The following is a 14,472-nucleotide window of genomic DNA, read 5'->3' on the forward strand; positions in this document are numbered from 1 at the left end:
TGTGATGGCAAAGCCATTACTCCAGTCTGCAAGAACATCTCATTATCTGTATAAAAAAAAAACTTTAACATGATAATTTTAAGACCTATTTTTTTAATTACTTTATTTCCAGGATTACAAAAAAAAAATCTAAATTTCATAGACTTTTGGACACCACAGTATATTATGTTTGAAATAAATGTCTTTTTTACACATTCTGACATCAATTCTCACTAGACTCAAGTCTGCAATGCTCCATGACACCCATATGGAGAGTTAGAGAAGTCAACAAGCAACTCACCGTCCAGAGGGACATCGCACGGCCTTCTGCGAGGATTGTCCTGTCAGTTTAAGATGTCCAGGTGTCAATAAGTCCAGCCTCACTTTTATCATACAGCTGAACTGGATTCATGCATATACGGTCACGGTTCTGCCTATGAGTGTATCCCAGCCCTCCTCAGCAGTGCACACTGAGAACAAGAGCCTGGGTGTCTGGCCTTTGTTCTGACATATTTCCTGAGCTGCATTGTTAGCCATGGAAAGGAAACACATGCATTCTCGCACACACTTTTCTACGAGATTCTCCTGGGGGGATGCGATCGTCGGACAACATGCAGCGTACTAGGAGCCCGACATTGTTTTTCTTTCCTTCACGCTTTTTCCGAGGTCAAAGTTTAACCTGTGCTTCACGCAGGGCTACAGTTAGAGAGAAGACTTTTAACAATCATGTTGATCATTGACAGAAGTTTCCAAGCTGACTGACCAGACCGTCAAGGCGTCAACCCCCCACCCCCCCGGCTCTGACACGACATTATTAGAATAGGAGACCTTATTTACAAGTTCAAAACAGTGTGTTTGACTCTATGAGGTCAAAAGCCAAGGTGTGTAAAATATAATTAGCTGCCGTCACAACACAACTCAATAAAAGGGAGGTACTCTCAGCTCTAGTTAATACATTTGAACATGTTTACATTTATTCTGCATATTTTCCCTCAAAATTAGTGCTGAAAAGGGTAGGTCCGCCAGCCCTTATACTGCCAATATCTGGATCTGATACAACCAGAAGGAAATGGAAATGTGCAGTGCAGTTTTTTTTATAAAAGATGCTTTTTATCAAAAATATGCAATATTTAAAATAGAACATACTAAATTAACAAAAAAGCTCTAACTGTCTTGCATTTTACTTTTAAATCTAATGAAAAAATGCATTTTAGGGTTGTTATTAATGTGGTAACAAGATATAAAAAATGCTTAATTTAACATGAAGAAATAAAATAGAAGACATTTGTAAAATAAAATAATAATAAATATAAAAATAAACTGTTGTAATGAATAAAAAATAATGAAAAATAATATATATCACACACACATACATATATACAACACACACACACATAAATATATATATATATATATATATATATATATATATATATATATATATATGTGTGTGTGTGTGTGTGTGTATTATATACATATACATTAGTGGTACATATACATCCGTGGTAAAAATGAGGCAAAGTCCTCACATTTTTTATATATATCAAATTTATATCTGTTACACTTAAATTTCCAGGTTAAATAAACATTACATAAAAAAGAAAGACCAAATACAATTCTATTTTGTATTTTTACACAATTTAATGTATTAAAACCAAGTATAAATTTCATAAATTTAAATTTTCAAGTTTTTACGCATTTTTACATTTATTCCAAAATAATAACTAAAGGCAGTAAGAATTTAAACAATATATTTATTTTGTGAACTGCGCATCCATATCCAGTTACATCCAATCATAACCAATCACATCCAATCATAGCGTGATGTGACTTTCTCATGTGACTTTCCTCCATTCATTCTCAATTACCCCCCACCAAACCCAGCGCACGCTTTAGGGGGTCTGTTTAAAGTCAATGGGCTCAGGGGAGGCAAGAGACACGCGGACTCCCGCTGTAACTTTACCTGCAGGGGTCACTGTTGGACAGTGTTCCATTATAAAAAACAAGTGACTTTTACACTTTTTAAATGTCATATTTTGTAATATTTGCATTGCTATATTTTTGTAATATCTATTATTTTCTCATCCAGTTTTTTTAGGAGACACTGCCTCCCTTGCCTCCTAGGAGGAAATGCTCCTGATACACACACACACACACACAGACACACACACACACACACGCTTATTCATATACTTGGGAATCCCTGCCATTAAAAACTTGCCATACTCTACTCGGTACTTCAATTTGTGCACCCCTAGTGGTCAAAAATGTATTTCACACTATATAAGTACTGCTGTAAAGTATACAAGCCTACGCCTTTCAAGCCAACCCACTTAACACAGTTTCCCGTGGTTACCAGTGTGGTACATCTATAAATCTGTACCCAGGACACAAAATAGCAAAAGGATGGCCTGCGGGAGGGGTAAAGCTCAGAGTCCAGGCCTGCATGCATTAGCTCTTCAAACCTCCCTGCATGCGCCACCACTGCCATGAGCAGAATTAGCACGGGGGTAAATATGTCAGGGGCGAGAGCCACTTAAAATTTAAAGGCCAGACAGGTCACAACCCTATAACCATCAGTGGGGGACCGCTTTAATGAATGCCCTGAACACCTCAAAACCATCTCCTGTTGTTTTCATGTTTAAATTAAAGTGACTACATAGCATCTAAAGACAGAAAGACAGATGGAGGTGAGATATAAGGGAGAGGCTGTTCTTTTCTATGCACCGACAGGTATTAAATAACACGTCTGTGGGTAGACTTGTCACAGGACATTCTGTGAACACGTCCTCCATTAAAGGAGGTAGATTTACTGCCCCCTTGAGCGTCGACCATGTTTTCATTTGGAGAAAGCTGTGTGACATGGTGCCCTGAGGAGAGAACATCAAGCTTCTGCCTTGACGAGTCAAATTCATCTGCGCCAGCACACACACACACACACACACACACACACACACACACACACAGACTGTATGTGTCATTATACGAGCCAATTGCTAAATTGCTATTTGGTAAAGCTTTCAAGCTACATTCAAGTATTTCAGATTTAGGATCTCTTTTTTTTGTTGTTGTTGTTGTTGTAGCTTATCAGATTCATGGTTTACCAGTAGAGAATGATGAAAAGTCCCCCAAATTGTCAATAATGATGACTGAATGCTCAGTGAAAAGTCATACGATAACTTTGGACAAGAAACAAAAAAAATCAATGTAATTATTTATTGCGAATCTTCCCCTTCGCTGCACCTCTGTAATTTCATTCTCCATTCCACATATCTGAACTGGCCGCCACATTCAGGTATGACAGAACCAATATGAGAATGAGAAACCATGAGAACCAATGGCATTTGTGGTCAATGACATCAAACCTGGTGTGACACATCAATGCACCATTTCTGAATCTAAGCTTTGCCGGGGGGGAGGGATTATCAGTGAATATCGACTTTCGGTCTGTTCCTCACACAAAGCTAACATGAGTTCCATGGACTTTTCCAAAATCCCAATGATTGCTCAAATGTTTGTTTTCCAATTTTTTGTTGTTACAGCAGATACAATAGTAAGTAGTGACAGACAGTTGATAGAGAGATAAGATAGATTGGATAGATATACTTGGTGGCAATTGTAGCACAGAAATCACACATGTCATCTACTACAAAATATTTTTGTGTGTGATGGTGTGCGCATGCCTGACAAGGCTTAAATTCAACAAAGTCCTGTGAAGGAGGGTATAAATAGAAGCACTCTCTCAGAACAGACTGTTCCCCGGTGATGGTCAGCTGTGAATGGGCCGGATGTGAACCTGGGTGCTGACTGTGAGCATCATGAGAAACTGCACACATACACAGCACAGGAAACATACTGTCCTCACCCACAGGAAACATTCCAGCTAGACAACAAAACAACCTGCTGCGGCTAACTATAGTAACCTCTGGCCTGGTCCTCCTGCTCTCATAACTGCTGTTGGCAGAACCACACGCCACTACTGGCTCCTGAGGGATGCCATCACACCACATAACAAAACAAGCAAAACAAAAGTGAACCAATCAATAAAGGTCAGCTGATTTCAAGAGGAGAAGCTCATGGATGGATGGATGGATTTCCTAAAGCAAAGAATAGTTTAACATTTAAAGGGGACCTATTATGCCACTTTCACAAGATGTAATATAAGTCTCTGGTGTCCCCAGAATATGTCTGTGAAGTTTCAGCTCAAAATACCCAACAGATCATTTATTATAGCTTGTCAAATTTGCCTCTATTTGGGTGTGAGCAAAAACACGCCGTTTTTGTGTGTGTCCCTTTAAATGCAAATGAGCTGCTGCTGCTCCCAGCCCATTTTCCAGAAGAGGGCGGAGCTTTAACAGCTTGTGCTTCGGTTGCTCAACAACAACAAAGCTGGAGAATCTCACGAAGCCAAAATGAGGATTGTCAGTAACGGTGTTCAGCCTTACATTGTTCAAACCGGAGTCGAACACTGATGGAGAGACTCAGGAAGAAGTTACAACTTTTAGAATGAAACTGGATGTTTCTGAATGGTTAGTGGATACATTTATGTAGTTGCTGTGGAGTTGATTCAACTCGTCCACTAGCATGTGCCGTCATGTTAATCTTTTGTGCAAATCCAGTGTTGAATTGACCCTCGTTTGTGAAGCAGTCCGGCGTAAAATGACGGCATGGCAACAACACTCTACAACAACAACTCTCCCTCTTCTCTAAAGCAGCCCAACATGGCCACACCCCCTTTGATGTGTGTTCCCAGGGGCAGAGTTTATGTAAATTTTAGGGCTAGTGACGTCGCTAACCCAGGAAGAAGCTACTTGTAGTCCCTACCAGCAGTTTGTTGTAGTCCTTAAAAAAGCGATTTCTGTAAAAGAAAATATCTCAGAAAATATCTGATGGATGGATGGATGGATGGATGGATGGATGATGATTTTTTAGTCAGCCACCTATAATAAAGTTGTCATGAAAACAAAAGTTTTGTGGCTTTAGAATGAATGAATGAATATTTTTTCAGTCAACCTCCAATAATCAAGACCATATGACATGTCAAACAAACAAATAAAGTCTAATTTTCAGTATATTTTTTTCAGTCAGCCTATTAAAAATCTAAAGTTTTGTGGATAAATAAATACAACATGATGTTTCAAGCCAAATGGTCAATTTTTTCAATCCTCCTAGAGTTGACTGATTGATTTCTAACCCTATTAAATCAAAAGTTTTGTGGCTTTTAGTACATATCTGTTAGATCTGACATAACTATAACCTGTTAGCTACAAAAAAAATTAGAGCCCCAATATGTGCCACACAAAATTGCTGTTTTGATAGTCTGACCAATGGCAGACCAGTATTTGGGAAGCAGTTGAGCAGAAATTACACACTTCACCTTTAAGGAGAGTGAAATTTCCAAACACACACACCAAACGCACGCTGTGGGAAACACTGAGACAATTACAGCCTGCACTGTCAGACATCGGTAAACAGCGGTTTACGTGCGAAGAACATGTAACCGCAGCATTAATATGTATTTATCTGTGAATTGTGAAGTAAATGAATAGGGCTCGTTTTTCCAAGAAAGTGTGATGCCAAACCTGTGGCACTTGTAAATATTTGTTTGTATTGAGGACATTCAGTCCATGATTACTTAGCTTTGTGTCGGTTTGCGCTGGAAAACGATGGTTTGTTTGGTGAGGGGCTGATTTGGCTGTGAAGCTGCCGTGTCTTGTTAGCTATGAGATGGGTAAGGAGGGGTCCGCTGGGGCCGTGGAGCGTGTGAACTCTTTAGGGGATTAGATATTTCTGCCCCTCCTGTGGAGATCTGTGTGAGCAATTACCATCCCATGGTCACAGAGGACCAAACGAGAAAGAAAAATTCAGTATTAGAGGAACTGTGGTGGTCCATGGCCAATAAAAAAAACATTTATGTAAAGAAATGACAATGTTAATCAGGTAATACCATGCAACAATTCAAATGTGTCATCAGGTAGATATTTGTGTACACTGTGCCAGATGTATCTGAATGGGCACGACTGTTTATTTGCACAAATAAACGAAGTAAAGTGAAAATACACAGTGGGATGTGTACCAAACAAGTCAAGATGAGTAAGAACTTGCAATTAAGGGATTTAAAACAAATCAGAAATTAAATCAATAATTAATATACAATTCAACAGGTGGGTGCATTTTGGCTGTTTTACAGTGGCTTATTTAATCAGAACTTAGAATCATTATAATATTAGTTTACAGTTTTTGGAGTTACATAATATGAAGCTATTTTGCACTGATTCCAGACTATTTCTGTTATGAATAATCTGATCTTTGGGTTTATTTGCATCAAAATGAAATAAAAAAATAAAATAAAATAAAATAAAATAATAAAATAAAATAAAATAAAATAAAATAAAAATTATTTAATAAGCATTTATTTATAATTTATATAATAATAATAATAATAATAATAATAATATAATTGTTATAATAATTGTTATTTTATTATTATCATAGGAATAAATGATTAAATGCATAATATAATAAATTAATTATATAAATAAAATAAAATAAAATAAAAATTATTTAATGAGCATTTATTTATCATTTATATAATAATAATATAATTGTTATAATAATAACTGTTATTATTTTATTATTATCATAGGGATAATAAATAAATTATTAAATGCATAATATAATAAATAATTATATAAATATATAATAAATTATACAGTATATAATGTATATGTAGTACTTTTTAGTCTATATATTATTATATTTATTATTAGTATTAGTATTATTATTTAAATGATCATAAAATGATCATTGAATTAATATAAAATATTAATACAATTAACATAAAATAATTTTATAAAATTAGAACATATGTGTATTTTAGTATATTAATATACACTAAATATATTACTATATATTAGTTTATTTATTAGTGTATATATTATCATTTCATCCAATCCAATGGGGACATTCAATGGAATCACTCACACTGGCTCTGAACCTTGACCAACAGCTTGACCATAACAATGGTGATTGTGCTTTGTTTTAACAATACCTCCACCTTGTGGCCAGTGACTAAAGTCTTATTGTCTTGAGAAGAACCATTAAAAAAGGCTTTACTGACACTATAAGGTGGATATATACATGCATATGTAAACTCAAACATCAATTACATATCAGACAGGTCTGTGATGTTGACTGTGTGGTCAGGCTGCAGCAGGAGGTGTAGTGAGTGACTTCTGCCTGATGTCATTCACTGATCACAGAACAAAAAACATATAATCATTGCGTTTTCATCGCCTGCTTCTCAATCACTCCTCACCTCGGTGTCATCAGCTACTGCCTGGCAAACACACACAGACTAGCTGTGTATGTTAAAACACAAGGTGAAGTTCTTAGCCTTGTTCCTGCATTAAATGGAAAAACAGTGAGGAATGCCACAGCCTGTTAATGTCTGATTGTTAATGCCTCTGGTTGACAGACATAATTAAATTTGTATGGGTCATTCCTGTTATGCAGTACCTGTTGAACTCTGAGCACTAAAAATTTATGAATTATAACTTGATTGTTTACACAATAGCCTGAGGGGGAAAAAAACACTTCAGGAGTTTCAAAGTCATCATCTGATTGGTTGAATTCTACAGGATTTCTGGAAAACGTGCGTCACATTTAGCCATTGTGAAGCTAAACCCCCTCATGGAAGAAAAAAGCCATTGGGACAAAGAGCGCTTATCAGAATAAACTAACAGCTGGATTTTCAAGACTATGTGAACTTCATGGCACATTCCCACTCCATCTCGTGCACAGTTGAGCGCGGAAGCCTTTCAAAGTGGCCTTGAGCGTGGACAGAGTTTGTGCGCACTATCTAGTGGACTAACCCCCACCCCCAACCTATATGATTCGACTATCAGTCGACTATAGGCAAGACTTGACGAATCTGATTCGACTATGTAAATCCGTAGTCAGAGACAGCCCTAGTAATTATCTTTTAAAGTGAAACAAACCAATACCACAAAATATCACAGAATTAATTAAATCCATTAATTAATAATTCTCACTAATATTTATAATATTGTTTTCCTTCCAGAATCATGTCACTTCCTGGGTGATGATGTCATGAACTGGCTTTAAATGGATAATACAAAAGATGAGCCGGATGTAGTGACATTAAAGGGGACCTATTATGCCCCATTTTACAAGATGTAAAATAAGTCTCTGATGTCCCCAGAGTGTGTATGTGAAGTTTTAGCTCAAAATACCCCACAGATAATTTTTTATAGCAGTTAAAATTGCCACTTTTAGTGGTTGACCAAAAACGTGCCATTTCAGTATGGTCCCTTTAAATGCAAATGAGCTGCTGCGCTCTGCCTAAGAGGGCGGAGCTTCAAGAGCTGATTCTCCGGTGTCAGGATTCAATCAGGATGCACTATAATGTCAGAAACTGTGAATATATGCTGCATGGAGATAGAACAGGTAGTTTAGTTCAATTACGGTTATAACTTATATGGTCTTATTCCACTATATTAGTACAAGCCTGTTGTACCAGACCCCGTCTGAATGATGGCCAAAACTTTACAGATGAGTTTTATGATGTTTATTGTACTTCACACAAAAGATGAAGCATCCGTTTTCACTCTAGAAAATCACTGTAAGAGCTTAATAAAACAGAGTGCAAGTGTGCATTAAAATATTATAACTCTCTAACTCTCCATAAACTCTCTCTTTCTCCCTTGCATTATCATCAACATACACAGCGAAGTACACAGAAACACTCGTTACAACTAACAGTAAACAAATATAGAAAGACTTAATGCCTTTTCAGGTGGTGCTTAATAAACTGGTAAACTTTATATCCGTAAATCAACTCCGATGAACTGTAATAAAGTGCTCTCACCTTCATTACTGCCGTATCCAGTATCACTCTGGAGGCTGTAAGCTGGATCACGAACCGTTTACTGATCTATCCTTGAGTAACAGCTTTTTAGCACAACCTCTGTTTTGTATTGTCCCTTTGTATGGACATTTGTTCATAAATGTTCATAAACAAATTTCTGTAGAGTTGAGGGAGCATTTTCTTGGAAAACAAAATTAATCCACCTCGTCTTCAGTGGCTCAGATTTGGGGAGTAAATGGAGAAAGCTAAGTGGATTAATCCATCCAGCTACAGAACACCTAAAACGCTTGGGAGACAGTCTCGTCAGTGCAGCAATGGCGGACTGTACAACTGGCTGTGAACGTGCTCAGGGCGGTTCTATGTTAAAACAGCAGAGTCTCTCAACATTCGTGGGCGGGGCCTGTTGCTAATGTGACGTCACACTGCCAGGGATCTGAAAAAGGCTTGTTCTGAGATACTGCTTATGATTTATGGGGATTAAAAAAAAAGGAAGTGGTTGGATTTTTATCACTACAGGGTGATTGTGTACACATACTGTCAACACACATTTATGTCCAAACACCATGCAAAAGTGAATTTTGCATAATAGGTTTAAAGATAATATATTATATAGTATATGTGTGTATTAGAGATGCACCGACTGTAATTTTCTTAGCCGATTCCGATTTCCGATTTTTTGTTAGTGAGATCGGCCGGTACCGATTTTTGCCGATTCCGATTTTCTTTTTAAGAACTATAATTGACAACATATACAAACAAAAATCTACTTTTCTTCAATGCAAAGTTTTATTTTCATAAAAAAAAGTAAAAGTCAGTAATAAAATATAAAAAGCTCAAATAAATGCAATAGAATAAAGAAAGCTATGAAACTAAGTTTTTTGGGTTAATTGGGTTTCTATTCAGGTAAGAAATACTACAGAAAGCAATCAAATGTAAAATGACACATTCAGTGTTATTTTACATTGGTTACCTAAGTTTCTGTAGTCTTTATTGTAAATATTAACACAGATCAATTCTTACCATTAAAGTTATAAAACGTATTTCTGAAAGAGCAGAAAGTGATCTTCTTTGTCTTTTGTTCTTTGATTAACATGACAGACAGCAGCAGGAATATTGGACTGCTGTCCCTTTAAGAGTTTATAAACGGTGTTCAACAGACCCAATACTGTTACACATGACATGGGTTCACTTTCTTAGCTATTTAACGATTCAAAACTGACTGTGTTTATCTCTTTATCTGTGCCGCTGGTTTTGACATACTTTTGTATGTATTATGACAGTTTAAGCGCATTACGCTACTCGTTTTGGTACTTGTGACTCTGTTTGACTTCCGTCTCTGTTTGAGACTGAGCGTGGCTTGTTCACTTCACTAATATAGATCAGTGGTGTGCGCGCTTTCGGTGTGATTGCGAAACCTGCGGGAATGACTAAAATTATGCGCAATACAAGCACTATTTAACCGGAGCGAATGAGACGAGTGATAGAGGAGGCGCCCGCGCGGGTGTGTGTCACTTCACCGTGACAGAGAAGAGAGCGGGATCGCGCAGCTGACGTTATTGCCTGTGCCGCTGGTGGCTCGGAATCTGTAAAAGTGAGACTGATCGGCCGATCACCGATCTGGGCTGATCATGAGGGAAATCGGCCGATTCCGAACCCTGGCCAATCAATCGGTGCATCTCTAGTGTGTATATAATACAAAGTCAGTGTTGTTACTGTTAAACTGTTTTCATTAGCTGAAACAATCTGAAATAAATCCATCCATCCATCCATCCATTTTCTTCCGCTTTATCCGGGGCCGGGTCGCGGGGGCAGCATTCTAAGCAGAGACGCCCAGACTTCCCTCTCCCCAGACACTTCCTCCAGCTCTTCCGGGGGAATCCCGAGGCGTTCCCAGGCCAGCCGAGAGACATAGTCCCTCCAGCGTGTCCTAGGTCTTCCCCGGGGCCTCCTCCCGGTGGGACATGCCCGGAACACCTCCCCAGGGAGGCGTCCAGGAGGCATCCGGAACAGATGCCCGAGCCACCTCAGCTGGCTCCTCTCGATGTGGAGGAGCAGCGGCTCTACTCCGAGCTCCTCCCGAGTGACAGAGCTCCTCACCCTATCTCTAAGGGAGCGCCCAGCCACACTACGGAGGAAGCTCATTTCGACCGCCTGTATCCGGGATCTCATTCTTTCGGTCATGACCCAAAGCTCATGACCATAGGTGAGAGTTGTATTGACCGGTAAATCGAGAGCTTCGCCTCACGGCTCAGCTCCTTCTTTACCACGACGGACCGGTACATCGACCGCATTACTGCAGAAGCTGCACCGATCCTGTCAATGCATTAGCCTGTCAATCTCCCGCTCCGTCCTTCCCTCACTCGTGAACAAGACCCCAAGATACTTAAACTCCTCCACTTGAGGCAGGACTACTCCACCAACCTGAAGGGGGCAAGCCACCCTTTTCCGGCTGAGAACCATGGCCTCGGACTTGGAGGTGCTGATTCTCATCCCAGCCAGTTCACACTCAGCTGCAAACTGTCCCAGTGCGCGCTGAAGGTCCTGGTTTGATGGAGCCAACAGGACAACATCATCTGCAAAAAGCAGTGACGAAATCCTATGGTCCCCAAACCGGACTCCCTCCGGCCCCTGGCTGCGCCTAGAAATCCTGTCCATAAAAACAATGAACAGGACCGGTGACAAAGGGCAGCCCTGCCGGAGTCCAACACGCACCGGGAACAGGCCTGACTTACTGCCGGCAATGCGAACCAAGCTCCTGCTCTGGTCGTACAGGGACCGGACAGCCCTTAGCAAGGGGCCCCGGACCCCATACTCCCAGAGCACCCCCCACAGAGTGCCACGAGGGACACGGTCGAATGCCTTCTCCATATCCACAAAGCACATGTGGACTGGTTGGGCAAACTCCCATGAACCCTCCAACACCCTGAAGAGGGTATAGAGCTGGTCCAGTGTTCCACGACCGGGACGAAAACCGCATTGTTCCTCCTGGATCCGATGTTCGACTATCGGCCGAATTCTCCTCTCCAGTACCCTGGCATAGACTTTTCCAGGGAGGCTGAGGAGTGTGATCCCCCTGTAGTTGGAACACACCCTCCGATCCCCCTTCTTATAAAGAGGGATTACCACCCCGGTCCGCCAGTCCATGGGCACTGTCCCCAACCGCCACGCGATGTTGCAGAGGCGTGTCAACCAAGACAGCCCTGCAACATCCAGAGACTTAAGGTACTCAGGGCGGATCTCATCCACCCCCGGTGCCTTGCCACCGAGAAGCTTCTGAACTACCTCGGTGACTTCAGCTTGGGTGATGGACGGGTCCACCTCTGAGCCCTCGGCCTCTGCTTCCTCAGAGGAAGACGTGTCGCTGGGGTTGAGGAGATCCTCGAAGTATTCCTTGTGAGGGTCTGCTGGGAACGTTTGGCCGAGCCCCCTGTCAGAGAGGTCTTCAACTCCCACCTCCGGCAGAGCTTCGATCGGATCCCGAGGGAGGTTGGAGACATGGAGTCCAAGTGGACAATGTTCTCAGCCTCCATTGTAGACGCGGCCATTCGGAGCTGTGGCCGTAAGGTCTCCGGGGCCTGTCGTGGCGGCAATCCCCGAACCCGGTGGTGGACACCGGAAGTAAGGGATGCCGTCAAGCTGAAGAAGGAGTCTTATCGAGCCTGGCTGGCTTGTGGGACTCCTGAGGCAGCTGACGGGTACCGGCAGGCCAAGCGGACTGCAGCCCGGATGGTTGTGGAGGCAAAAACTCGGGTCTGGGAGGAGTTTGGTGAGGCCATGGAGAAAGACTATCGGTCGGCCTCGAGGAGATTCTGGCAAACCATCCGGCGCCTCAGGAAGGGGAAGCAGTGCCCTGCCAACACTGTTTACAGTGGAAGTGGGCAGCTGTTGACCTCAACTGGGGATATCGTCGGACGGTGGAAGGAATACTTCGAGGATCTCCTCAACCCCAGCGACACGTCTTCCTCTGAGGAAGCAGAGGCCGAGGGCTCAGAGGTGGACCCGTCCATCACCCAAGCTCGAACCGTGGACCCGTCCATCACCCAAGGACCCGTCCATCACCCAAGCTCAAACCTCCTCGAACCGTCACCTTAACGTGGTGGAGGGGTTTGAGTGCCCGAATGATCCTAGGAGCTATGTTGTCGGGGGCTATATGCCCCTGGTAGGGTCACCCAAGGCAAACAGGTCCTAGGTGACAGGTCAGACTAAGAATGGTTCAAAAAAGCCCCTTATGAAAAGATTTCCACCAAGATCAGTTACGTCGCCCGGTATGGCGCAACCGGGGCCCCACCCTGGAGCCAGGCCCGGGGTTGGGGCTCGCATGCGAGCGCCTGGTGGCCGGGTCTTACGGGGCCCGGTCGGGCTCAGCCCGAAGCAGCGACGTGGGGTCGACCTCCCGTGGGCCCACCACCTGCGGGAGGGATCGTAAGGGGCCGGTGCATTGTGGATTGGGCAGCAGTCGAAGGCGGGGGCCTCGGCGACCCAATCCCCGGACACTGAATCTTGTGCTAGGGACATGGAATGTCACCTCGCTGGGGGGGAAGGAGCCTGAGCTTGTGCGGGAGGCTGAGAGGTACCGACTAGAGATAGTTGGGCTCACCTCCACGCACAGTTTGGGCTCTGGAACCCAACTCCTCGAGAGAGGCTGGACTCTCCACTACTCTGGAGTTGCCCGCAGTGAGAGGCGGCGGGCTGGTGTGGGCTTGCTCATAGCCCCCCAGCTTAGCCGAAATGTGTTGGAGTTTACCCCGGTGAACGAGAGGGTCGCTTCCCTGCGCCTTCGGGCCGGGGATAGGTCTCTCACTGTAATTTGTGCCTATGGGCCGAATTGCAGTACAGAGTACCCGGCCTTCTTGGAGTCTCTGGGAGGGGTGCTAGAAAGTGCTCCGACTGGGGACTCCGTCGTTCTACTGGGGGATTTCAACGCTCACGTGGGCAATGACAGTGACACATGGAGGGGAGTGATTGGGAGGAATGGCCCCCCTGATCTGAACTCGAGTGGTGTTCAGTTATTGGACTTCTGTGCTAGTCATGGCTTGTCCATAACGAACACCATGTTCAAGCATAAGGGTGTCCATCAGTGCACATGGCACCAGGACACCCTAGGCCGGAGATCGATGATCGACTTTGTGGTTGTTTCATCGGACCTCCGGCCGTATGTCTTGGACACTCGGGTGAAGAGAGGGGCGGAGCTGTCAACTGATCACCACCTGGTGGTGAGTTGGATCCGATGGCGAGGGAGGAGGCTGAAATAAATTTAAGTTGAAATACTAAAATTACTAAAACTGAAATAAAAATAAATTGAAGACTATACAGAATAGAAATATTTTTAACAAAATGAATACTAATAAAAACAACAAAAGCACATAAAATTACTAAAACCAAAATTAAAATGAAAACGGAAATTATGAAAATAGAAGCTAATTCAAAATAATAACAGAATAGTATTTAATTAATACTAAAATAACACTGTTTAAAGTTTGAAATCTTTCATTGTTTGGGTAATAATTGTCCTGATGCTAAAAAGAAATATACTGCAATTACGTTGCACACTTCCAATTCAATAAATAGAAAATACATATAATAAATTGCCAGTTTTTAATGCT

At 42.0% G+C, this 14,472-nt stretch overlaps 1 protein-coding gene across 6 annotated transcripts in view; it reads right to left on the minus strand.

Moving 5' to 3' along the window:
• The window catches only part of tns1b (tensin 1b), a 320,941-nt gene that overhangs the window by 271,380 nt on the left and 35,089 nt on the right, over window positions 1-14,472 (minus strand). Inside the window, exon 1 of one of the 6 annotated variants that reach the window (XM_048194587.1) lies at window positions 281-602. The exons of 4 other annotated variants lie outside the window; for them this stretch is intronic. In XM_048194587.1, coding sequence (XP_048050544.1) covers window positions 281-295 — 15 coding nt within the window. In that variant the 5' untranslated portion in view covers window positions 296-602. Of the gene's footprint in view, window positions 1-280; window positions 603-14,472 lie in introns of those variants that run through there. One more of the 6 variants, XM_048194593.1, reaches the window with a different exon arrangement.

This window comes from Megalobrama amblycephala, linkage group LG6 (assembly GCF_018812025.1).
Source record: "Megalobrama amblycephala isolate DHTTF-2021 linkage group LG6, ASM1881202v1, whole genome shotgun sequence".
Lineage (NCBI taxonomy): Eukaryota > Metazoa > Chordata > Actinopteri > Cypriniformes > Xenocyprididae > Megalobrama > Megalobrama amblycephala.